The sequence below is a fragment of the Herpailurus yagouaroundi genome, unplaced genomic scaffold (genome assembly GCF_014898765.1).
Source record: "Herpailurus yagouaroundi ecotype Mexico unplaced genomic scaffold, PumYag 139, whole genome shotgun sequence".
Classification (NCBI taxonomy): Eukaryota; Metazoa; Chordata; class Mammalia; order Carnivora; family Felidae; genus Herpailurus; species Herpailurus yagouaroundi.
The window spans coordinates 74,980,963-75,007,495 of NW_024412394.1; the positions used below are offsets into that span (position 1 = coordinate 74,980,963).

Consider the following 26,533-nt stretch of genomic DNA (forward strand, 5'->3'; position numbering starts at 1 on the left):
GCTGATAAAGTAAATATAATCTCACCTACAAATTTACCTACAAATGTTTCTATACCTTCTGTTTTAAAGTATGTGCACAAAAGGTAATCACTTCACTAAAAAGAAACAAGTATGCTTTTAAAAGTCTGTATGTTTTTTTATGTTTGAAAATGCAGTTTAGGATGAAAGTACAGATTAGAATTTAAATCTCTAGCAATTATACCATTTAATGTCAATATCTAAGACTTATCATCTATACCCACCTATTTCCCAAAAGGCTGTAAAGCTCACAAGATAAATAAAAGAAATGTAAAAAATTTAAAAAGGCTGTAAAGCTCACAAGATAAATAAAAGAAATGTAAAAAATAAAAAATAAAAATGTAAAAAAAAAAAAACTGCGCCTGGGTGGCTCAGTTGGTTAAGTGTCCGACTTTGGCTCAGGTCATAATCTCGTGGTTCATGAGTTCAAGCTCCACATCCGGCTTGCTGCTGTTAGCATGGAGCCTGCTTCGGATCCTCTGTTCCTCCTCTCTCTGCCCTTCCCCCATGCTCTCTCTTTCTCTCTCTGTTTCTCTCTCTCAAAAATAAACAGTCAAAAAATAAAAATAAAAACATATAGAGATGGCAAGATTTCACTAAAAAAATCCACCTTAATACAGTTTATTGTGTATTAAATTTAATACTGAGTTTCCTATCAATAGGAAAACCTTTATATATTATATAATTCTCCTTGACTCATTAAAAGAAGCAATGCCATTTTATCTGGTGAGACTCCTTCTTTCCTGGAACTAAACTTTAAAAAAAAAAGTATCATAGGAATTGTTATATACATATAGGATCCTGAGCGACAGCAAAAGCAGAACAGAGCCATTCTTCACAGGGACTTTTCTCCTGTGAAAAAAAAGTCACAGGGAAAATGCAACTCATGAAAGCATTTTGATCCATTCCGTTTTTTCCTTCTACTCCTTCAACAGAGCAGAACAACGTCTCAGCCCTAATCTGAGTTAACCCATACCTCTTATAAAGAATCTCCCTCTGCCTTCCTGTTCCCCGCTGTGCCTGAAGTACTTAGCATTGCTCCAACCACCCAAGAGTACAGAAAGACAACAGATCCGATTCTAAAACAAAGACTGTGACCAAACAGAAAATATGTTCAGAGGTCAAATATAAAAACCTCTGCCATCCCTCAAGATAGGAAATAATATTCCTCTTTATTACAAGTCAGCTCCTGAAAGAGTCTGCACATCTGGCTTACAAAAGTTCTGTGAGAAAACTGCCTATTCGCTCCAATTCCCTCTATACAAGCATAAAAGACCACTAACTTCATCTGTCATCATTCTTCTCCAAACTGCTCTGCAGTTTAAGACCGGCAAACTTGTTTTTGTTTCTAAACTACATTCATTCAGCAAGTATTTATCAACTACCACCCACATGCCAGGCACGGGCTGGGCTCTAGGGAGACACTGGTAGGTGAAACAAATGGGGATCCCGGCCTGCAAAGCGTGCAGTGGCCTTGTGCAGGAGGCGGCTTGTGAAGAAAACGAGTGGCATATGTAACAACAGCACTAATGGCATTATATGCCAGGTACTTTTTGGAACATATTCATATTTTAATTGTCTTAATCCTCATGATAATCCTCTGAGAGACACATTTTTTGTACAGAGAAGGAAACTGAGGTGCAGAGAAGTCAGGTAACTTGTCCAAGGTCATTACAAAGCAAGTAATATAATATATACTTACCAAGTGTAAGCTGTATGAAAGAAACTAAAAGAAGGGGATTCCTGGGGTGGGAGAGTACACTTACTCTTCTGAGAAGTGTTCCAGTTGCTGTCAGAGCAGCAATTCTCACAGGCCTGTGGGGCCTTTTCAGGGCATCCACAAGGTCAAAACTATTTTAATACTAATAAAGCATTATTTGCCTTTTTCACCATGATGACATTTGTACTGAAAGTGCAAAAGCAATGATGAATAAAATGTGTTTGCAGTTAAAGAACAAAAAGTTCATTTAAGAATGCCCGTGATGAAGCAATAAAAATTATAAATTTTTGGGGCGCCTGGGTGGCGCAGTCGGTTAAGCGTCCGACTTCAGCCAGGTCACGATCTCGCGGTCCGTGAGTTCGAGCCCCGCGTCGGGCTCTGGGCTGATGGCTCGGAGCCTGGAGCCTGTTTCCGATTCTGTGTCTCCCTCTCTCTCTGCCCCTCCCCCGTTCATGCTCTGTCTTTCTCTGTCCCAAAAATAAATAAACGTTGAAAAAAAAAAAAATTAAAAAAAAAAAAAAAAAAATTATAAATTTTGGGGGGACGCTTGGATGGCTCAGTCAGTTAAGTGTCCGACTTCGGCCCAGGTCATGATCTCACAGTTCGTGAGTTCCAGCCCTGCGTCAGGCTCTGTGCTGACAGCTTGAAGCCTGGAGCCTGCTTGGGATTCTGTGTCTCCCTCTCTCTCTGCCCCTCCCCAGCTCATGCTCGCACTCTGTCTCTGTCAAAAGTAAGTAAACTTTAAAAAAAAAATTATAAATTTTTAAAAATCTCAACCCTTGAGTACTTCCTTTTAATATTCTGTGTGATGAAATGGGAAGTGTGCATAAAGCATATATGCTGCATATCAAATCATGTTGTCCCAAGAAAAAGCACTTACGCAATTGCTTGAGTTGCAAAACCAAACTGTTTGCATGGAACACCAGTTTTACTTGAAAGAAGAACAGGGATCCCTGGGTGGCTCAGTTGGTTAAGTGTCCAACTTTAGCTCAGGTCATGAGCTCGCCTTTCGTGACTCTGAGCCCTGCATGGGGCTCTGTGCTGACAGCTTGGAGCCTGGAGCCTGTTTCAAATTCTGTGTCTCCCTCTCTCTCTGCTCCTCACCTGCTCGTGTTTTGTCTCTCTCTCTCAAAAATAAATAAACTTTAAAAATTTTTAAAAAAGAAAGAAGAACAAATACATTACTATTGGTAGACATATTCTTGACAACGATTAAGTGAATCTGTTACTTCAAGGCAAACAACTGAGAGTATTATTGCCAATGGTAAGAATTTGTGTTTTCAAATCAAAATTAGAATTCTGGAAAAATTGAAGCTTGACAGCTTCCAAACGCTTAAAGGATTTTCTGATGAGGCTGGTGATATTAACAAATATGACTTAAAAAAATTTAATGTTTATTTATTTTTGAGACAGAGAGCAAGCAGGGGAGAGGCAGAGAGAGAGGGAGACACAGAATCCAAAGTAGTTCCAGATTCTGAGCGGTGAGCACAGAGCCTGACACAGGGCTCAACCCCAGGAACCATGAGATCATGACCTGAGTCAAAGTCGGACCCTTAACTGACTGAGTCACCCAGGCACCCAAACAAATGTGTTTTTTTTAAATATTGTACAATGAGGTGTACGCACATTTAGAAAATCTGCATAACTCAGTAAACCAGTATTTTCAAATGACCAATCCATAATGTTAACATCAGGACTCAGTAAGAGATCCATTCAATGACTACATACATAGACCAATGTATTTTACTTTAACAGTGGATGAAAACTTCATTGATTAGAGTTTCAGACTCCACATTGTAACTAACCTTTAAGAAATTACCTTTAAAAAAAAAAAAAGTTTATTTATTTTGAGAGAGAGTGAGGGCACAAGCAGGGGAGGGGCAGAGAGAAAAAGAGAGAGAATCCCAAGCAGGCTCCACACTGTCAGTGTGGAGCCCGAAGTAGGGCTCAAACTCATGAGCTGTGAGATCATGATCTGAGTTGAAACCAAGAGCCAGACACTTAACTGACTGAGCCACCCAGGCGCCCCAAGAAATTACCTTTTAATATCAAAGAAAAATATCCACAACTATCTGAAAAGGTTATTAAGATACTCCCCCCTTATCTAACTACATATCTCTGTGAGGTCAAACTTTCTAGGCTACAACCCACACCTCATATCACAAATGTTTGAATGCAGAAGCAGATGTAAGAATCCAGCTGTCTTCTAGTAAGCCAGATATTTAAAGATTATTCTTAAATGTAAAACAGTGCTGTTTTTTGGAAAGTTATTTTCTCATTAAAAATGATATCTATATGAACATATAATAGACTTACTGTTACTATTTTCAGCTGATACAGGAAATATTTAAAGTTTTCTCAGTTTTAATTTCTAATACAGTAAATGCCTATAGACCTAATCCACATTTTGGGGACTTCATAATTTGTAGAGTGGAAAGGGGTCCTGAGACCAAAAGTTTGTTGTCTTGAAGTGTGAAGGGAGGCCTGTGTGGCTGCACCATATAGAAAAGAGAAAAGAATGGTAAGATATGTCATTGAAGAGATATCCAGAGGTCAGATCATACAGCTTGACAGCCATAAGAAGTTTGAATTTTACTCATAGTATAATTGAGGCATTTTAAGCAAAATGACATGATCAAATTTATGTTTTAAAAAAGGGCAGCTGTGTATAATACAGGAAACAAAGTGAATGAATTATGGCTGGAGGATTTTCAAAAAGAAACAGATAAATCTGTGATGTATTTTTGAAAGTTAAATTACTTTGATGTTAAGCTCAAAATGAAGTTCCAAGCAACATAAAATGTTTCCTGTTTCCATTTGCATGTTAACGCAGTTGGTTCTATGATCAAACTGGAGGTAGGGTGAAGAGAATCAAGCTACCCTATATTCTAGAAATGTCACAAGTACACTAAGTCCATACACAATATGAATGTTTAATGTTACTTTTAGTCACAGTTTCAAATTTTTCTTAAAATGGAATACCATGAAATATTAACTTACAAATCCTATCCTTGTGGATCACATACCAGGGGAAAAAATGAACCTGCAGATTTAGTCATTCAACAATGTAGTGGACACTGTGTTAGATACCACGGATATAGACAGAAACCATCCCAGCCCTCGTGAAACTTGTATTATAGAAGGATTACTGGTAATCTTTGAGGATTCATGGTAGAACACTAAAAGTGTTTCAAATAATTTATTCATTTAAATAAATATTTATTGAGTACACACTGTGTGCCAGGATCTGGAGACAAAAAAGATGAGTAAGACATGGATTCTACCCTTCAGAATTTCACTGTCTGGTAAAAAGAGACAAAATTACACTTCCAATTATGACAGGGAGTGTCATAAGCACTGTTATAGAGGCCATGTGTGATGTACCAATTCAAAATGGAGTAAAAAAAAAAGAAGGAAGCGAAAGTCTGGGTGATGTATGGAAGTGCTGAATCACTATCATCTACACCTGAAGCCAGTATTCCACTGTATGTTAACTCCCTGGAATTTATATAAAAACTTAAAAAAAAAAAAAAGCAGTGAAAAAGTCAGTCAGAAAGGAGAAATTTACCTGAGTACTAAAGAGATCAGCTAATATATAGAGTAGAGAAAGGTCTGAGAAGTGAAAATCCCTTGCAAGTGAGACAGGGATGTAAATAGGGCAGAAAGGTTGGTATTTAATGTGTGAGTTTCAAATTTCCAATTTTAAAAAGGGGCCAAACAACAATTCTATAATCCACATATCCGTCAACTGGATATCCATACTCAAAGGAATTGCTCACTACTCGATAAAGTTTGAAAGCACTATAGAGAAAAAAATTACCAACCCATTCCTAGAGACCAAAATGAGTTCACAAAGAGATAATATTCCCCCCACCTAAAGTCAGCTTTCCACAAAGCACTTGATATTATTTCACCTAAGACATAGTCTTGACCCTCCAAGAGATTACCTTCCAGAGGTAGAGAGATGTGGCAGCCACTAATGACAGAACAACGTAACAAATTTAACAGTCCAAGTGAGTTAAAGGTGTTATGACCAGCTCTGCCTATATAGAGCAGAGAGAAATGGGGTGAGGAAAGCCTTCACAGAGATGGTGAGGTAAGTGGTATCTTGAAAGATGAGTGGGTGTTTGATACTGTAGACAAAGGGGACAGAGAAGGCACTATACACAAAAGCCTATGTTAAAGCAGTGATGCCATGCAAGGCCTATTTAGAGAGCTGCAAATAGACCAGTTTTATTGAGAGGCAAAAGGAGCTAAGAAGGGGTGACAAGAGATAAGGACAGACACACTGGGCATTGATCACTATGCTAGAGTTTGAATTTTACCCAGTTAGTAAAAGAAAAGTATAAGTAAAAGAAGAGTGACCAGAATCAGAGTTGCCCTTTTTTGATATGAACAATTAAACTGAAATATTTTAGAATGACTCTGACAGTGAGGGGCACCTGGGTGGCTCAGTCGTTTGAGCGTCCACTCTTGATTTCAGTTCAGGTCGTGAGTTCACAGTTTGTGAGAATGAGTCCCACGATTGGCTCTGCGCTGACAGCACAGAGCTGCTTGGGATGCTGTCTCCCTCTCACTGCCCCTCCCCCCACTCACACGCGTGCTCTCTCAAAAATAAATGAACATTTTTAAAAATACTTAAAAAAAAAAAGAATGATTTTGAAAATGAAAAGATGGTTTGGAGGGGGTAAGAAGCAATTAGGAGACTATGTTAGGAATATACAAGAAAGGATAAGAAACTTAACTACATACAATCTCCTAAACTCAACTCATCTTTCCTGCCAAACCTGCTCCTTCTCCTGGATTCTTTACTTCAGTAAATGGTGTAAGTCTCCTAGGGCTGTCATAACAAATCACTACAAACTTGGTGGCTTAAAAGAACAAAAATTTATTCTCTCACAGTTCAGGATGCCAAGAGCTCAAAACCAAGCTATTGGCAGGCCTGTTTCCTTCTGGATACCCTGAAGGAGAAACTGGTCCATGCATGTCTCCTAGCTTCTGACAGCAATCAGGATTGACAGCAATCCTGGGCATTTCTCAAGACTGTTGACATGTCACCCCAATCTCTGATTCTTCCTCCACATAGCCTTCTTCTCCGTGTCTCTGTGTGTCCTGAGTGTCTCTTATCAGGACAATCTCATTGGATTTAGGGTCCACTCTAATCTGCTATGATCTTATTTCCACCCTTGAATTATTACATCTGCAAAGACCTTATCTCCAAATAAGGTCACATTCTGAGGTTCTGGGTGTATATGAATTTGGGGGGAGACTACTATACTCAAACAGCTACCACCTAATCCATTTCTCAAACAGAAATGTGGTGGCATCCTTAACCCCTCCTTGTCCTCATCCTCTGCACATACATAATTATTAAATCCTGTTTCTACTTCTTTAATTGAAGGTTATTCCTTTTCTTCATCCCCATTACCATTTTCATTTCAATAACGCTCTTGTCAACATAGCAAACTCCTTGCTACAACACTGGATTATTACTCACATTACTGTGCTTGTTACTAAACAAGTATTGTTGGAGAAAGTCACACAACAAGGCAGACGGGCTGTATCATGAATTTATGATAACTAACTCCAAATAAGTCTCCAACATTGCCTGGCCAATGGCTCTTCCACTCTTCCATAACTATTTCAAATCTTTTCACTCTCTCCAAGCTCTTACTCTCACCCACTTTCAGCAGTTGTCCCCAGCTCCAATTTCACAGAGAACAAAGAAGCCATCAGACAAACACTCTCAACCTCCCACCTCCTGCTCTCACAGTCTCCCTCTCCCTCCAAGTGTAACAGCTGGCCTTTCAATGTGAGGCCATTCTCTCTACATGTATCTTAGATCTCCTCTTCATTCAGAAATCTTACTACTACTACTTACCCTCCTCTTTTGCTAGAATATTCAGCTTCCCTCTCAACTAGATGCTTCTCATTGGCTTATACACATTTATTGGCTTATCCATGCAATACCCCCCTGGAATTCTACACTCCTCCTTCCTGCTACCTATCCAGCCACACTCACTCTTTCTGCCTGCTTTTCTCTCTACCTCCTCCTTCCCCCACCAGGCATAAATATGTGCTTTGGGAGAAACTGGTTTCTCTAGTTCTAGAGCTTTGGTCCCCTTACTTAATCCTGGTAAAATGGGAATAATAATAGTAAACCTATCACACAGGACTGTTGTGAGAGTTACATGACTGAATATATGCAAAACACTAAAAGCAGAGCCTGACCAATATTAACTGATCAGTAAGGTTAGCAACATAACTATTGTTAATAATAACTCATGTCCATCTATCTATTCAGCCAACTGACATCTTGGAGTCATCCTAAATTCCCTCATCTCTCCATTCCAATCCACTTCTAGACTTTATTTTTACCTCCCAAGTCTCTCTTGTTCTGTCACCTCCATCTCACTATCCTACCCTGCACGATCATCCTCTCATATGGATCAAAATAAGAATCTTCTAAAGGATTTCCTGCATTCATTCTTGTCATTATCCCAAACTCTCTCCTTAACCCTAGCCTCAGAGAGCTATGCTAATCTCCTATCTGAGGTCACCATCCAGTTTTAAACATCTCCCACTGGTATGATAGAGCCCCCAAATCTACTGCATGGCCTATAAAATCATGTAGATATCGTCCCTAACTACCTGTTCAAACTTATCTTGCATCTCACTCCTTGGGCCATCTGCTCTTATAACACATACCAACTCTCTGTCAGTTCTTCAAGTGCATTATGCACTTGACAATCACAGTGTGTTCCACTTTCTGTTCTCTCAACTGGAATGTTGAATGATATTCCTGTTTCTCTTGGCCTAATTCCTACTTATGCTTTATGTCTTAACTCAATGGCCACCTCCAGAAGGAAGCCTTCCTTGATCCCCCAGAACAAGCTCCCATTACACTATGTACGTTTCATAATACTCATCAAAGTTGGAATTTCACACTTACGTGATAATTATTCCAATTAACTCCCCAACAGAATTCAAACCTTGTAACAGCAATAACTATGTCCATTTTGGTCTCCATTGTATCCCAAGTACCCAATACAGCATCTGGCACAGAATTAGTCCTCAATAAATACAGAGTGAATCAATATTAACCTTCAAGTTCAACGGTGCAAAATGGCCTTACCACTTGTTTAAAAACAGAACAGTGTTAAAGCAGTAAAAGGACAGTTCATCGTAAACATGGCTCTAAACCAAAAGTTTCTCTTCTGATGGTTGTGAACAGTAAATCACTTTAAAAAGATATACTGATTCAGGGGGGCCTGGCTGGCTCAGTCGGTTGAGTGTCCGACTTCGGCTCGGGGCATGATGTCACAGTTCTTGAGTTCAAGCCCTGTGCTGACAGCTTGGAGCCTGGAGCCTGCTTCCGATTCTGTGTCTCCCTCTCTCTCTGCCCCTCCCCCGTTCATGCTCGTGCTCTCTCTCTCTCTCTCAAAAATAAGTAAACATTAAAAAAATTTTTTTTTTAAATAAAAAAAAGATATACTGATTCAGCAATTGTTGGGGGAGGGAAAGGAAGATGTGACAGAAGATACACTGTTTTGCTGTTATTTTATTTTTATTATTATTATTTTTTTTAAGTAGGCTCTATACCCAGCACGGAGCTCAATGTGGGACTCAAACTCACAACCCTGAGATCAAGACCCGAGCTGAGATCCAGTCAGATGCTTAACCAACTGAGCCACCCAGGTGCCTCATGTTTTGCTGTTATTTTAGAGAAGGGGTAAATAGGCAGAAAATTGCATTTCCAGATAGACAGGTGGGTTTTTCTAAAGTATTGGTTCTCAATCTTTGTACTACTCTAACACACTACTATAACTATTACTATTACTACTGCTCTTACTACTGTCCCAATCAATACCTGTGACTCCAGCACAGCTGTCACCAAGTGCTCACTAGAGCAGGAATTCTCATGCATGTGGAAAGTATAAGAAAGAGGTGAGTAACCTGAAATATCTCAATATATTCTGATATTCTTTGTCCTCCCCTTCCCCTTATATATAGCGCTCTCCCTACGGCAAGCAGCAGTCACACAGGCGTCATTTATATTTACTTTTTATTTTACTTTTTTAAATTCTATTTGAGAGAGAGACACACACACACAGGGAGAGGGACCATGCACATGTGTGTGAGTGGGGGAGAAGGACAGGGAGAGAATCTCAAGCAGACTGGGGGACTTGATCCCACGGCCCCGGGATCATGACTTGAGCCGAAATCAAGAGGCTCAACCAACTGAGTCATCCAGGCACACCATTTAGTATTTAATTTTAAATATAACCTCTGGCTTTTTTTGCAGCAAAATTTTTTTTTTTTTTTTAATTTTTTTTTCAACGTTTATTTATTTTTGGGACAGAGAGAGACAGAGCATGAACAGGGGAGGGGCAGAGAGAGAGGGAGACACAGAATCGGAAACAGGCTCCAGGCTCTGAGCCATCAGCCCAGAGCCTGACGCGGGGCTCGAACTCCCGGACCGCGAGATCGTGACCTGGCTGAAGTCGGACGCTTAACCGACTGCGCCACCCAGGTGCCCCGCAAAATTGTTTTAACTACTATATTGATATTAAACATGGTATTACCTAAAGGCACAATAAGTAAGGCAGAAGAAAGAGCAATCTGGAAAGATACTCAAGACCAATTAAATATGTTACCTACACTGGAAGTATCTGTGTCTTGATTATAAAAATGTTTTATAATGGTAATATAGTTTAAGGTATTAATCTCTAAAAACACTGAACTTTGGTGCACACCTGTTATATCACACTATAAATGGCCTCAAATGTTGAATCTTAATGCCCATATCCTTAAAACAACAGAAGTAATTCAATCCACTTACTAAGAAATAAAACAGGGCAAGAAAGTATGGAAATCTTTTCTAAAGATTTCAAGATCTCAGATTAATAACAGTATATGAACCTCTGAAATGCAAATAATCCAACAGCAGGTCTGCTTTGAAAGGCACTGATGACAACGAACCTCTCTCCTCAAAAACACACAACCGGTTCCATGAAAACTGTAAAAACTGCTCAATGTAGAAAGATTAACCCACAAATAGATAAGCTGACTGCAACAGAAAAACACACAAACAAAATGTCCCTTCCCCATTTTCTAAGATCTTTAAGTCAAGGGTTTCAAAGTATGTTGAAGAAACACGCTCACATCACGACAGGCTAGCATTTCTTATTTTGAGAAATAACGCCACCTCCTAAGCCAGGATGTGGAGTCAGAATATGTAATTACAATTTCTGAGAAAAAGGATATACATAATTTATTATAGCTCTGAATACTCATCTAAAATATTTAAAGATGAAAAAGACTGAGTACCACATCCTACTCACAGAATCATCCTTTCTCCAAAATTAGATTTTATATCCAACATCAAAATATCACTGTTCAAAGAGTCCTCTGGTCATTTAAAAAATTAGATATTGTTTCACTTTTTAAAAGCTGTTTATCCTCAGTAGGTACTTGCAGTTGGAAATGATATCAAAGTTCTCATGAGGCAAAAGCTACTCTTGCTCTGTTATTTAAAGCTAAAGCACTATTTCTAAAATCCATTAAATGCATTTTTACTACCCGAAAAATTAACTACCTTCTAGAAGCAAGCAGCAATCAAGAAATAAAAAATCATTTTCATATACCTAGAACAAGACGTGATTAGCTTCACATCAGCACTTCCATTGGAAACTCTTCAAAAAGGATGGAAGAGATGAACAGTCCTTTCAGTGGAGAAAAAACAAAATCTCTGATTTGCATCTGTGCTAATCACAGATGAATTAGACCACCTTTTCTGTGGCTGACAGGAAAGAGGAAGACTGCTAACCACTAATCAAGGAGAGGATACATACCTGATATTCATATTGATTTGGATCTAAGGGGCACTCTCAATCATTGTAACTGACAGCAATGATGCTTTCCGGGGTAACTTCATGTTCAAAGAGCTTTGCACATCTCTGATTATCCTATTTTTATGTACTTTAAAATGAAAGACCCATTCTGTTAAATTATCTAGTTAGAAAAAGCTCCTTATGTAATAATGTCAACGTGCCATGTTTCTAAATATTGTAATTATGCATTAATTTAACTTTCTGCACAACGTGGTAGGTTTTTGGGTTTTTTTGGAACCACCACTACTCCACTCCACCCACACCCACACCCACACACAAGATTAGAGACTAAAGCAAATGATCGTTCTTCACATACTCTCACAAATAAATCCAGACTTTGGGAAATATAGTAAAGGACAAACAAAACTTCACTCAATGTTATAAGTCTTTTGAAAAATTGTAGACAACTCTTGCGGTATCTGCTTGTAATTTAAAGACCAACTATAAACCAAGAAGGACACTGATACTATCCTGTTTATCCCACTAAATTTTCCTAAGAGCTTCGATAGAATTCCCCTAAATAGTTCATGCATTCAGGGAATAGTATGTCTGTGTGAAACAAGACACGATGGTCTGAAATAGTTAAAAAAAACCATCAACACTGTATCAGTCTGGTGATATACAAACCTAGTTTGTCAATGTCAAAATCGATATAAGAGAACTCAAATGTTGAAAGGTGGGCTAAGGTATTCTGACAATCTTTGAGCTTAAACCTTAGGTTTATTAATGACACATGTACAAGTGGGCTGGAGTAACTAGTTCCTGTTTCCTCCGCATAGAAATACTAGGAAGGTGGGTGACAGGACTCCAGGACACCCACACGTCGATCTACACCCCCTTTTCCTACTCCAACCTCACCTCACTCCTTTGCTTTACACATATACACACGCACTCTCCTGTCGCATCTGAGCCCAGGTGCCCTGGTAGGTAGTTTTCTAGGGTCGTTTCACCAGTGCGTTAAATGGGATCTGATGCCTAGGGCTGAATGCCACCTCCTCCAGGGCCCACAGCTCACCTCCAGCTTGTGGTTAATTTGGGACACAGTCTGGGCTTTATGGCAAAGCTGCGCAAAGCAGGAACTCAGGCTGGTCATCTTCTGTCGCCCCTCATAAGTGATGTCCGCCTGGTCCGGATCGATCTCACCCAGGAGCAGATCCACATCCACGAAGGCCTTGTCGAACTCCTTCTCCAGCACCTCCAGCCATCGGAACATGGATACCCCGCCGGGGGAGACCCCCACGGCGCAGGAGGCGCCCCCGGGGCCCCCTCCGGCTCCTGCCGGGCACGGGCCGCCCGCCGACATGGCGCCGTCTAGGGCCTCCCCCGACTGCTGCTGACCCCCGCCGCCCACCCCGCGCGAGAGGAACTGCTGGGACTGCGGGGACCCCCGCGCACGCACGCTCCGTCGGTCCCCTCCCTTCCCCTCGCGCGGCTAACGCCGGCAATGCACCCCTGAGTGGCAAGAGCAGTGAAGCTGAGGCGGCGGCGGTGGCACACGGAAGAATCCGGCCGTCCCACCTCCCGGCCCGCCCCCGCTACGCATGCGTAGCGAAGACTTAGGCCGACGCAGCCTGGAGGGACGAAGTGGGCGGGGCTATGATGAGACCTTGGCCTATGAAAAGCCTCTACTTGGGACCTGCCCGTCAGCGGCCATATTGACAACTGGCAAACTCTAGCTTGAATCCCCGAGAAACAGGCACGCATCGTGTTGGCTTCCAAGTTGGAAAGGCCGGAGGTGGAGAACGGTGTCCACGTCGCAGAGACGAACAGTTTCCGCCCGCTTGACTTCACGGTGGGCGGGAGCCGTTCTAAAGACCTCCGGGACAGTTGCTGCGGCGACGTCTAGGGCGGGGAAGGGAATGTGAGGACGGGCGGTGTAAGCATGCGCAAGGGCCACGTTTTACCTTTCGTTACGGTTCCTGTAGAGGGTGAGGTGGGTGGACATACGGGCTCTTCTTGCTAAACCAGGCCCTCAACTCCGAGTGAGAACTGCTTGGAGCGGCGACTTGAAGGACAGCGGCCGCCCGGGTTTTGCTGAATTCACACGGGACCTTTTGTCTTGCCTTTAATAGGCAGCCCTGAGTTCGAATCTTGCACCCTGTCATATTAGCTGTCCTGTTTAGTTGTGTTCTTTAACCTTGAAGCCTTAGTGTCTAAAGTTTACTTCGCTCAGTACTGAGGTAAGATGCTTAACTTCAGTGCCTTCATCCTGATTATTAGCCTCCAGGTCATACGTTTCCAAAGAAACTATTTTTAAAAGTACTTATCTCAACAACTACGGTGTTCCCACAGTGACCTTTCATAAAAACAAAATTATGAAGATACATATATTCATAAATATATTGAATGGAGAGCCCTGTTGAGGCACTGGGGACACGAAAACGAGACGAGCCTCACGCAAGCCGAGCTCGTAGGCTAGTGAGTCTAATCCTAATAGCTACTACTTCGATTTGAATTTTGTAGTACCTTTGGGAGTGTTGACAAACTGCCCTTTACCATTAGCCCTATTTGCGCTCAACTCCTTTCCACTTCTAGACTAGCCCAGTCTTAAGAAAGGAGAAATCAGATATTGGGTTAGGCTGGTGAGAACTCTTTTGCATTGCGTAAGGGAATACTTTACTAGCCCACCCCAGACTCCTGTGATCTGGAACAGACTCTTCCAATTGATCACCACCAAAGCCTGCCCCGTGTACCTCTCGCCAACGCAATGCCATTGAGGAGTAAGAAAGCTTAGCTCTAGTTTGCTCTCTGGATAGTGCAGGGCAGGCTAGCTGCCATCGATAAGTCCTTTGGCTTCAGCGAACTTAGTTAAGCAAAACCATGAGATCTTTGCCTTGAACTTAAATAGGCACCTTCACATAGGTTTTAATACACAATAAATAACATAAACCTAAAATATTCGTCTTTCCTCATTCCCTTCCAAATTAACTTTATTTTCATATGCAGTATTTGCAAGAACATTATTACTACAGTTACCAAGGCCCCAGCCCCTTTCTCTGTATGTATTATAGTTAGCAATGCATTTTAAGGAATTTGAAGTAAATAATTTAGAATTGGAAGGGTGAACATACATGGAATCACATTAAGAACAGCTTTCAATTGTTGAAAACATACCATGTGTAAAGCCCTGTGCTATTTACTTTAATTTTTTGACCCTCACAATCATAAGAGGTAGCTAGTACCACTTTTTTTTAAATTTTTTTTTTAACGTTTATTTATTTTTGAGACAGAGACAGAGCATGAACGGGGGAGGGGCAGAGAGAGAGGGAGACACAGAATTGGAAGCAGGCTCCAGGCTCTGAGCCATCAACCCAGAGCCCAACGCGGGGCTCGAACTCACGGACCGTTAGATCGTGACCTGAGCTGAAGTTGGACGCTTAACAGACTGAGCCACCCAGGTGCACCTATTACCACTTTTTAATAGATAATTCACAAAGAGCTAAAGTATCTTGGTGTAAAGTCAAACAGCTAAAACTCAAATGAGGTGAGATTTCAATCTAGGTGTCTTTCTCCAAAGTCTTAACCTATTAACCAGGAAATATAGAGGGATGAAGAAATCCATTTCTTTTTGTATAAGTTACCGGCATAATAAATTGGCAAATCAGTCCAAAAGTTTTTCTTTTTAAAAAAATGTTTTTAATTATTTTACATTTATTTTTGAGAGACAGAGACAGAGCACAAGAGGGGGAGGGGCAGGGAGAGAATGAGACAGAATCCGAAGCAGGCCCCAGGCTCTGAGCTATCAGCACAAAACCCCCTGATGTGGGGCTTGAACTCATGAACCATGAGATCATGACCTGAGCCAAAGTCTGAGGCTTAACCAACTGAGCCACCCAGGCACCCCAATCCAAAAGTTTTTCTAAAAAAAATAATTTATTCCCAGTTTTAAGCCATAAACAAATCCATTGATATGTAATAAATATTACCAAAAAAGTCATTTCCTTTTTTTAAGGATTTAAAAAAATTTTTAATGTTTATTTATTTTTGAGAGAGAGAGAGAGAGAGAGAGCAGAGTGTGAGTGGGGGAGGGGCAGAGATAGAGGGAGACAGAATCCAAAGCAGGCTCCAGGCTCTGAGCTATCAGCACAGAGCCTGATATGGGGCTTACACTCACTGACCTCGAGATCATGACCTGAGCTGAAGTCGGACGCTTAATCGACTGAGCCACCCAAGCACCCCTACAATACTCACGTTCTGTTATTACTCTCTTTAGCTTGCATGGACGACACTCGAAATAAAATTAATTTCTTTAAAAAAGGAACATCCTTCAACTTCCTACTATACTGTGAGGGCACAGCTGAAATGCATTTTGAGTGTTTTTAGTTTCCAATGCTCTGATCCTTGGTGAATACCATTTTCAGGATTGTAGAACCCAGCTCCATTTCTGTTTACAACCTTTTACAACTCCCAACAAATCACACTCTCTGTCTCAGAAGACTTACTATCTCATGTTGTCCCTTCTTGTAATCACACTTGTAGCAACCGCCCGTATCTCTGTGTGCTTGCTATCTTAGTACTATGTGACGCTTTCAAATGTTCATGAGGTGCCCTTTGTGTAGAAATTATCTTCTGCCCATTTAGACCAGGGATTTGCATTTCTGCAAATCACAACTTAACCTACAGTATAAAGCAGGGTTGCAGGGTTTGATATTCAAGTGCTGCCATCTGTTGCCAGTGTGCTTTGTCTACTTTTATTGCCTCCCCCCCCATGGACTTAATCAGTTAATTAATTTTGAATTGCCTCATCTTGACCTACTCTAGAATTTGGAATTGTATGTAATCTCAATTCTTGTGGGATTTATTTTCCTAAAGATAATAAAATCTTGATACTTCTATTCGCAATTGCATTGGCAGAAACTTCTGATAACTGTTTCATGAATCATGCTTATGTGATTAAAAAATTTCTAATATAACTTAAATGTGATAGTTTTGTTTTAGGAACTCACCCATATAGAGTTTTACCACAAGGTATTACTAAGAATAAACAGGGTGGGGACTGAGGAAACGGGGGAAAAACAGAAGGTGCTAAATATTTCTTTGGTGAGTACTGGTACTTAAGCAGACATTTATCAAAGCATCTTTTAATTGCAAAGGCACTGTATTGAATGGACATAGATGATGCACTTTGGATTGGAGAGAGAGACTGCCATTTATTGAACTCTACTATGTGCCAGGCCCTGTACTATGCTTCACATGTTTCATTTACTTTCTAGTAACCCCACCAGGAAAAAAGAAAAGGCAAATTAAGTGATGTTGGGTCACTATAAACAGTTGTGGGATAAATAAAGCCAAGGAACATCCACTACCATTTTACTTGAGCAATGCAGATCAAGTCTTGGAATATCAGGTCCATATGTATTATTTAAATTATATTTATTTGTATTTACTACCAATTTGAAAATTTGAGATATTCATATTGAAGAAGTAAATCTGGGCATCCCAAAGTGATTTCTTAGCCTTGTTCTCCTTCTGATCATTTCTTTTATATACTCATACTTCTTTTAAGAAGCCTTCTTCTTAAAACCGGGAATTTTAATGCAGTGATTAAAGATTAGCTCAGACACCTCTTTCAGGAAAACTTCCTTTTTTCTTCTCGTGTGGAGCTATGGCTACCATCACCATTTAGTTTCCTGCAAATACCTGCTACAGCGCTGACCATATTTTTTGGAGCCCCTCAGACCGTGAGCTCCTTGCAGCAATAACCATATATTACTTAATCTTTGAATGCCAGGTCCTAACACAGAACATAGAGCATGGTAGAAATGATGTAAGTATTTGTGGAATCAGTTTAATATTTAAAATATTACAACAGTCTACTTAGAAATCTAAAAACTGTCACTTTTCAAAACATACCTTTGATACCTTCCGGAGAGCATAGCTAAACATTTTTTATAATGTTTAATGTTTCATAGCTCAAGAGTTAGGAATATCTACAAAACACATGTCAACCTTTAAAATCTAAGGAATATTTTTTCCCAACCTAAAGAGAAATGTTTATTTAACAATAATCTGGTTGACTTGACTAATAATAAATCCAGTATAATTTAAGCTTTGAGAGTTATTTTATTTTACCTATTCCATAGTTAAAATTTAAGACCTACTACATTTTTGTTTGGTGTACCCAAACCTAAAGACAAAACATAATGGGGCACCTGGGTGGCTTAGTTGGTTAAGCATACGACTCTTGGTTCCAGCTCAGGTCATGATCTCATGTTTGCATGGGTTCGAGCCCTGCATTGTGCTCTGAGCTGGCAGCTCAGAGCCTGCCTCTCATTCTCTGTCTCCCTCTCTCTCTCTCTCTGCCCTTCTCCCACTTGCACTGTCTCTGTCACTCTCAGTATAAATAAACTTAAAAAAAAAAAAGACAAAACATAACAAAAAGCAATTTTCAAAATCTCTATCACTGTTTTTTCCTTACACTCTCAACGACCAACTACAACTGCTTTTCCACTGTTACCTGATTTACATTCTTTATTTACCCTTTCCCACAACTCCAGGTTTGATTCAGCATTATCTAAAACCACCATTTAGCAACAATGGTATCAGAGTTTACTAATCATTGATTCTTCCTCTTTCATCACTGTCAAGTCACTGTTTATTTCTCAGATTGTCAGACTTTACAGATCAAACACAGACTTCCCCCTCATCAGCCCCTGTCATTTATGTTTCTTGTAGATTAATTCCACAAGGGGCCCCAAACAATTGCATTCTGAACACTGTTAAACATTAGTTATCTTTTTTTTTTTTTTTGCACTTAGATTAAAACTATAAGAATACCTTTAAGTATCTTTTTTAGAATTTTCACAATCTTTCAAAGAAACAAGTCAGAAAAGTGTGGGTTAACAATTACACAAAAGCCAAGTCACAAGCATTGTTGGACAAAGAATTTGGCCCCATTTGACTGTAACTCACTCAAAGTTCATTTGGCTTTTGTGGCCATGGTAAGCAGAGGGAGTGGGGATGAAAAGATTTTTATAGTGGATATTTGTCACTATAAATGCAGGACTGCCCATATTTAAGCCTCCCCTCCTCTATTTAGGGACTTCCCTACCTTACGTAACTTGAATATGATAAACCGAGTCTTCTTCCCATAATGGACTGAAAACGTCAGACAAGCCCACTCCCCAACTCTTGACAGCGGGAGCACAGGCATATGATCTAGGGTCAGCTAACCAAAATAATCCACCTGGAATTTTTACCTTGGAGACAGTAAGGCAAGCTTGGGATAATTCTTCCTAGTAGGGAGGAGAGATGGGAGTGGGGGTAGCAACATCCTTTTTGAGTAGCAGCGGGGCCAGTAAGTGGCACACAATTTCTGGTTCAGTGGTGCAGGCCAGGGTATCCGTGTTCTGTGGTGACACCAGACTGAAGTGTGATTTTGCCTGTGATTCTGGCTACAAAGGCTTGCTTTTATTCTTGCCATTTCCAAATCTGGTTCTGTAGGTTTTCACAATTCTGTATGCTACCCAATTTTCAATAATTCCTCTTCTGCTTAAATTAGCCAGATTTTTTTTTTCATTGCTTGTAACTAATAATCCAAACCAATACAACTATCATGTATTGAGACTCCCTTTTCACCCATGGACTTGACATGCGCTCATGTCATCTATTCCTTTCTGTAGAGTGGACATTATTTCCTCACATTTTATCTTCACGTATAGAAGAAAACATTAAGATTTAGAGAGGTAAGCAGTAGAAAAAGTATTTTTTTGTCTTACTTCAAAGTTACACGTTTTCTGCAACATTTTCAAGAAGGAAATAAAAGTTAAAAAGAATCATATTCATAATTTTTTGAGTCTTTAAAATTTCTTTTACCTCAAAAGGAGATTTTCATAAATTAAAGCTTCTGTCTCACTTTTGGCTGATCAGTTCTATAATAGGAATCACAAGCCAGTGCTTACAGACCCAAGTCAGGAAGATCTTGGGTTAGTCAGCTTCTTCTCTGGAATTCAGTTTCCTGTCTACAATGGGAACTAGACCTTTGCTTTTACTAAACCAAGGAAGGCCAATATCCATTGCATTAAGACACATGTTTGTATTTATTGTGGGGTTTCCTGACAAGGCATTATTGACATTTTGGACTAGAGACTTCTTTCTTGTGGGGCAGTCCTTTACGTTGTAGAGTGTTTAGTAGTATCCCTCACCATTACTCTCTAGATGCTCATAACACTGCCTATCCTCTCCTGACCATTATCACCATTTATTGTCATAAAAAATGTCTTCAGACATTGCCAAACTGCCCCTGGTTGAGAACCCCTGGGTTATAGAAAGGAAGAAAGGAAGGGAGGCGAGGAGGGGGTATAAAGATAAAGAAGATAAGAAAGCAAGTCAAGGAGGATCCTGGCTTGAGAATCTAAACAAAGACATAAATCTAATTCAATCCAAATTCAAATGCAAAGCATATTCCTTGAGATTGCAATCCTCCTTGTGCTGAAAGATTAAACCTAGATCCTGGGGTGTATTTTGAACAGTTGCTGGGTGAGTCATTTGAGTTTCCATTCTTGAGAAAGGCACCCATGCTTCTTTATTAGGTTTCTTCTCGCCCAAAGAAGCCAAGCAATAATGATGAGATAAGGTGTTAAATCTTTTCAGAGAAAAGGACAGTCTGTCTCACACTTAGCCTTAGGAACCCATAAACTCAAGACCTAAAAACTCAATCTAGGGAATTTTACACTCAGGGCCCTTAGTCAACATGTGAAAATTCCAAAAGTCAGCAGAAAGTATGCCAGAAGCTGACCAGTGATGGCTGTTTTGTGGCTGCGGCTCAGCACACATGACTGCAGAGGGGACTGTCGCCTCCAGAGCAGGTAGAAGAAGACATGCATGTCCTTCAAGCACCCAGGCTGTACCTTTGTACTATACTTTCTCTGCAGTTTATGGTATCCATAAGACTTTGCCTTCTACCTGGAAAAAAAAAAGACTTCTCAGCTTAACTCTAAATAGGTGTGGTCTAGGGGAACAAATGGAGCTTTTATTCTTCAAAACATTTTCAACTTTTTATGATCAAAACTATTTATATTTGTAATATTAAAACCAGGAAACAACTTAAAACTCCAACACTTAGTAGTTAATCAAATCTGGACAATACTCTTGAAAGTCTATTAGACATTAAAATTTATGTTTATGGAAACTATAAAATAATATGAAAAATATAATAATAAAAGGTACAGAATATAAAGTATATAAGTAGGTTTACAATTGATAAAATAAAATAATAAAATAATAAAATAAAACTACTTACTATTATAAAATAGTAACATTTTAGAGATAATGTCGGCATTACAGGAAAGCTATAGAAATACCGTGGAAGAAAAAATATATTATACAGTGTAATTTCAGGGCTCAAAAAAAAGGGTATACTGCAGTGACCAACAGAGGGTAGAAAATGAAATCCATCGCTATGCTGCTTAACAGAAAAATTAGCTGCCTCTAATGGCAGATGACACCAAAGGATTTTGTAGACATTTCATTTTAATTAACTATGAATTTACTCTTTCCATTTTAATTAACTATGAATTAACACAGAAGGAAAAAAAAGTGTTCCATGAGTATTTCTCTTGGCTTTTTCAAAGCCTAGGCAGAGAAAAGAAACCAGAAACGTGTTTGATTTGGGGACAAGACTAACACTGATTTTTTTTCCCCCTCCTTGCTCTTTTTTTTCCAAATTTTCTTTTCTTGAACATTACTTTCCTATCTGAAAATTCTAAAAATTAAAAAAAAATAATTCTCTTGTTGAGAAATTAGTAATAAAGTTTGTTGAAAATAAGAATATTGATAGAAAAGAAATCCCTTATCATTCCTTATCTCAGATAGTAAAAGAAAAGAGGACTTAAAAAAAATCAAAAGAGAGGAGTAGAAAAGTCTTTTGGGAAAAGCATACAGAAATCCTTACTTACTCTGGAAATAGATTATCAGAGCAAAGGAACTTTTGGCTTCAAAATGAAAACTGCAGCAGAGAGGTAGGTTGAAGGGGACATCAGAAAAGCTTTTCAATATTAGAAAGGGTTTCTTTGGAGCGATGGGCTCAGGCCAACCAGCATAGGGAAATTCAGGTCTTCCATTGGGGAGGAGAGAACTTCTCTATATAATCTTTTGCTTAAAATGCTTTTAAATTCCTCAGCAGGGATGAGCACAGCAAGTAAAAGAGCCTCAACAAAAGCGTGCCTGGGACAAATGAAGCCTTCCCTCTGCAGTCAGGTTTCAGAACACACAAGTTCCTCTGAAGACACTCGAGGCCTTTTCTTCCATTATTACAAATAGATGAAGGTAACTGACCCATTTTGATGTTTTATTCTCATCCAAGTCAACAATATTTTTGAGTGACAAAAATATTGTCCAAATTTGATATTTGAGTGGACCAAGTGATAGATGAGTTGAACAATTTATCTCTGGCTCTAAACCCCTCTTCTTGGTAGCCCATTGTTTCCCTAGCCATAAAATGTTACTGAAACAACAATAATAAAGAGAAAACCTGCTCATTTTCCCATACTAGTTAATGGGAGAAGAAAACACCTGCCTGTTGCAGTCCTACAAAAATCGTTGTAATATAGGGTCACAGAAAATCCAAAGGTTTATAGCCCACTATAAACCAGCTCTTTGTCTTTCCCCACTAATTCCCCAGTGTCACATTTAACAAAACAAGGAAACTACAGATAATAGACGTGTTTGCAGATTAGCCTTCCAAGCCATAAATAACAGAGGGGTTTGCTCACCTACAAATATTAAGGCAGCTTATCAATGTTTAAGCCCTTTGTAATGGTTGCTAACATTTTAACCCAGACAAAATTGGAATTTTTTCTTCCCTGTCTCCTTACATTGACAGAGCACACATTCATAAGATTCTATGATCAGATTTCATGGTATAAAGAGTGAGACATCATCTAAACACTTGGCTGCTGCCTGAGAGGCCCTGTTTTGGAAGATGCATCTGCTTTATGCCTTCCTTGCTTTGCTCTCTCTTACCTCTGGTTTCCATCCTAACTGTCCTGGGAGATGTAGCTGCGATTCAGTGCACTCGGTACAATGCTACAGGCTAACAGAGGTACCGTCAGGCCTTCCTTCCACCACCAAGAAGCTCTACATTAGCCACAGCAAAATTCAACACCTCCAGGTAACCATTCTACAGTCAAGTTGCTGCAATTTTATTTTTTGAGGCAGGGTGAGGGGCAAGTGTGGGGCTGTTGACGTTTAATTTAAATAATCCAAACTCAGAACTAGTGGTTATCAAGTTCGCGTAGCGGCACTATCATTTTGCCTTCTACTGCAGAGATGGGTGTATGCCTCTGGATATTTCTTTGGTCAAAAAAAAAATCTGAATCTATAATTAATGGTATTTTATTTCAGTTTTTATTTTTAACAAATGTAATTATACTATTGCAAAGTAAAAGAAGTGGCTCTCTCTCTCTCTCTCTTTTTAATGTTTATTTTTGAGAGAGAGAGAGAGAGAGAGCAGGCAGAGGAGGGGCAGAGAGAGGAGGACAGAGGCTCCAGAGGCAGTGAGCCTGATGTGGCACAAATCATGAGATCATGACCTGAGCCAAAGTCTGACGCTCAACCCACTGAGCCACCCAGGTGCCCCAGGAGGTGGCTCTCTCTTAACAAAAAGAGTTTGAGAGCAAATGGCTACTTCCTGTTCCCAGGATTAAGAATAAGTGCTTTCAGGGCCACCTGAGTGGCTCAGTCGGTTGAGCATCTGACTTCGGCCCAGGTCATGGTCTCACGGCTCATGAGTTTGAGTTGCTCGTTGGGCTCTGTGCTCAGAGCCTGGAACCTGCTTCAGATTCTGTCTCTGTCTCTGTCTCTGTCTCTCTCTCTCTCTCTCTCTGTCTGTCTCTGTCTCTCTCTCTCTGCCCTTCCCCTGCTCGTGCTCTCTCCCTCTCTGTCTCTCTCAAGTATAAATAAACATTAAAAAAAAGAAGTGCTTTCAGGGGAAAGGGGAAAAAGTACTTTTGTTTGTGCCATAAAAAAACAGATGACACTTAGAGCATCATAAGACCATCAAGATGAACCCAAGCATCTGAGAATTATTTATATAAATCCTACAAAACTGCCAGGCCTCAGTGTCTTTGTGGACACGTCTACAGAGGAAATACATGTTTATGTTTGGGCACATTACTGCCGTTCTTGTTCTATGCACTTTTAATTCTAACATTTTTATTTATGCCTACCTATTCAGAGTGCTGTAAAGAATGCATAGATTTGCCTGACTTTTGTAATATGAAGGAACTTTTTGGCCTTTGGTATTTTGAAAAGTATCAAGAGATAAGGGTTCTCATCTTCATTTTCTCCCTAACTAGAGATATAATCATCTTAAACAAGCAGTTAAAAAAATCTCCGGGCCTCACTTTTTACCTTTGTGAAGTAAGAAGCCTGGGTGTGATTGTGATCCCAGGCTCCTTTTCCCTGGCAGATTCCATGGCTCTCTGGTTTTATTTTTACTAGTCACTGCTTCTCCCTCATAGGCCAAATCCTGAGATAAGGAAATACCTCTCTGTGATCCAGGCACAGACAGTCAGCAGGTGAATGTACTTTCCCTCCAAAGAGTCACCATCCCCTTTCATTTGGTTAAGACATTTTAACGTACGTGTGCCTAAGCAGGGAGACTTTCAAATATGTGGCATGGTATTTATTTCCAGGGTCAATAAGCAAAATTGCCTAGTCGTCATGTTTACTTTGCTCTTGTAATCCAGTAGTGCCTAATGCCAGAGAGCAAGTCTGACCTTGTCAGGTCTCAGCATTTAAGTAGGACAGCTGGTTAAAGGGCGAGATGCTTAAATATTTGTTCTGAGGGCCTGAGACGCCAAGAGCTGAAGTGTCAGCTAAGCCGGGTAATGATCCCACACTGTTGCCTTGCAGCCGATAAGATGAAATTATCCCTCTCATCAAATTCAGTTATTGAATGAGTGCATTTGTCATGGGTTTAGGTTCACTGAACAGCAATATTGCCTCTTCCCCGAATTTAACCCAGTTAACCGCCTCTTGGAGGGACGGTTCCCAGCAGAAAGGTTGATGAAAGACAGGATTGTTTTGCGAAAGTAATAAACAGCTCTAAGCAATAATACTTCTATTTTAAAAACCCTTAGGTTTTAAATTGACCGTATTTCACGAATGTGAGCTGTATCTTGTGAATATGCTGTATGTTCTGTCCATTTGGTTGGAACTACAGAATCGGGTGCCTGTATTTCAAGAAAAAAATACCTTGAAAATACCTTCAGATTAATAGCAATAGAAATTACATATGCACACAAATATGTGTATCTACACATATATACAACATATGTGTATATATCTCTGTACACACACCGCATATGCATGGATGTGTACGCACATACATATATCCATGCATAAAAGTAAAAATGTTTCTATTACTTATCCATATGTTTTGTGTTTGGGATTGTGAATGCTGTGTTTGAGACTAGGGATAAAATATGAAAAATTCACAGTTCTTGCCCTCACAGGATGAAGGCCTTTATTTATGCGTGCATCTGTAAAAATTCCTACTTATTTGAGGCACATCCATCAGACTGTAACACTCCCCATTTGTTCTTTGCTTGCCTCATACTGTGCCTTGGCCCCTTCCCTCCTGGCCCCTGGTCGTCCTCTCCATCCTGAGTCCCGCATCTCCTTGGTGCCTTCAGTGTCCGATGTGTAAGCCTCACGATTCCTTGAGCTCACAAGAAAGTGTCTATCTACATTCCTACTTCACCACAGCTGTCTGCCCTCTTGGTTATATCATAATCATTATACCCAAAATGCCTCCACTCAGAAATCTCGAATTCCTCCACTCCCTGGTCATTATCTTCTTTCGTCTCACCTGCCACCCTCTCTACTCTTCCATCCACCCCATGGAGATTTCGAACCCTAGATCTGCCCATGTTTTCTCAGATAATTAGTTCATTTCTTATCCATCTTCTTTCCCTATCCCTGCCTTTTTTGCATCCCAACATTAATGATCTCAACACCTATCCAGCAAAGCCTCAGTCTTAGATTAGGGTGATCATTTTCCTTTGTTTCTCCTATGCCTGGATACCCAGATGCTGCTGGAGACGGTCACACAACCTCTCTGCACACATGTGCGTATGTATGTGTGGTTTGCAACAACCACAAATCCATAGAACCACCACAAGTTTAAGGTCTCCGGCCTCATCTGGGTCTTCAGCGTCACCCATCTGCCCTTTCAGTTCTTCTTCCTGTGTTCCCTTGACATCTTCCAAAACTTCAGTGCAGCATTGGGCTGCTTTCACAATCCCTGCCATCCTTGCTCTCCTATCGCCAACGATTGGTCTTCCCTTCTATTGACTATTCTTGACAAAACTGAGGCCATTAGTCTTGATCTCCCTCAACTCCTGCTCACTGTGTACTAACTTGTCTCCATTCAATTCTGCAAACTCTTTCCTCCAGACAGAGAGGATGAGATCTCCCTCTGTCTGCTCAAGGCAACCTCACACCCATGCCCTGGAGTCCACCTTCCTCACCTCTCCCTGGAGCTTGCTCCATCATCTTCCCCATACCCATATCTCCAGTGGCTCTTTCTTTATGAGGGCCCTGTTCTAGCTTAGAAATAGGCTCCTTTCGGGGCGCCTGGGTGGCGCAGTCGGTTAAGCGTCCGACTTCAGCCAGGTCACGATCTCGCGGTCCGTGAGTTCGAGCCCCGCGTCGGGCTCTGGGCTGATGGCTCAGAGCCTGGAGCCTGTTTCCGATTCTGTGTCTCCCTCTCTCTCTGCCCCTCCCCCGTTCATGCTCTGTCTCTCTCTGTCCCAAAAATAAATAAACGTTGAAAAAAAAAATTAAAAAAAAAAAAAAGAAATAGGCTCCTTTCATTACAATAAAAATAACATTATTTTAAGTCTGTGTGTAAAAAAAAAAAGGTAATCTGTACTTACTGTTTCTACTTCTTTACCTC

The 26,533-nt window shown here is 40.3% G+C and overlaps 2 protein-coding genes across 7 annotated transcripts in view; one reads left to right on the forward strand and one right to left on the reverse strand.

The window, feature by feature from the left end:
• GOPC (golgi associated PDZ and coiled-coil motif containing) overlaps positions 1 to 13,111 on the reverse strand; it is a 39,802-nt gene extending 26,691 nt beyond the window's left edge. For all 3 annotated transcript variants that reach the window (XM_040474481.1, XM_040474480.1, XM_040474482.1), the window contains exon 1: positions 12,647 to 13,111. In XM_040474481.1, coding sequence (XP_040330415.1) covers positions 12,647 to 12,934 — 288 coding nt within the window. In that variant the 5' untranslated portion in view covers positions 12,935 to 13,111. The remainder of the gene's footprint in view (positions 1 to 12,646) is intronic.
• A 110-nt stretch (positions 13,112 to 13,221) lies between these two features.
• Positions 13,222 to 26,533, forward strand: part of LOC121029968 (nephrocan-like) — a 32,278-nt gene continuing 18,966 nt past the window's right edge. The window contains exons 1-3 of one of the 4 annotated variants that reach the window (XM_040474477.1): positions 13,222 to 13,811; positions 21,752 to 21,897; positions 22,454 to 22,741. In XM_040474477.1, coding sequence (XP_040330411.1) covers positions 22,553 to 22,741 — 189 coding nt within the window. In that variant the 5' untranslated portion in view covers positions 13,222 to 13,811; positions 21,752 to 21,897; positions 22,454 to 22,552. The remainder of the gene's footprint in view (positions 13,812 to 21,751; positions 21,898 to 22,453; positions 22,742 to 26,533) is intronic. The other 3 variants (XM_040474476.1, XM_040474478.1, XM_040474479.1) reach the window with 3 other exon arrangements.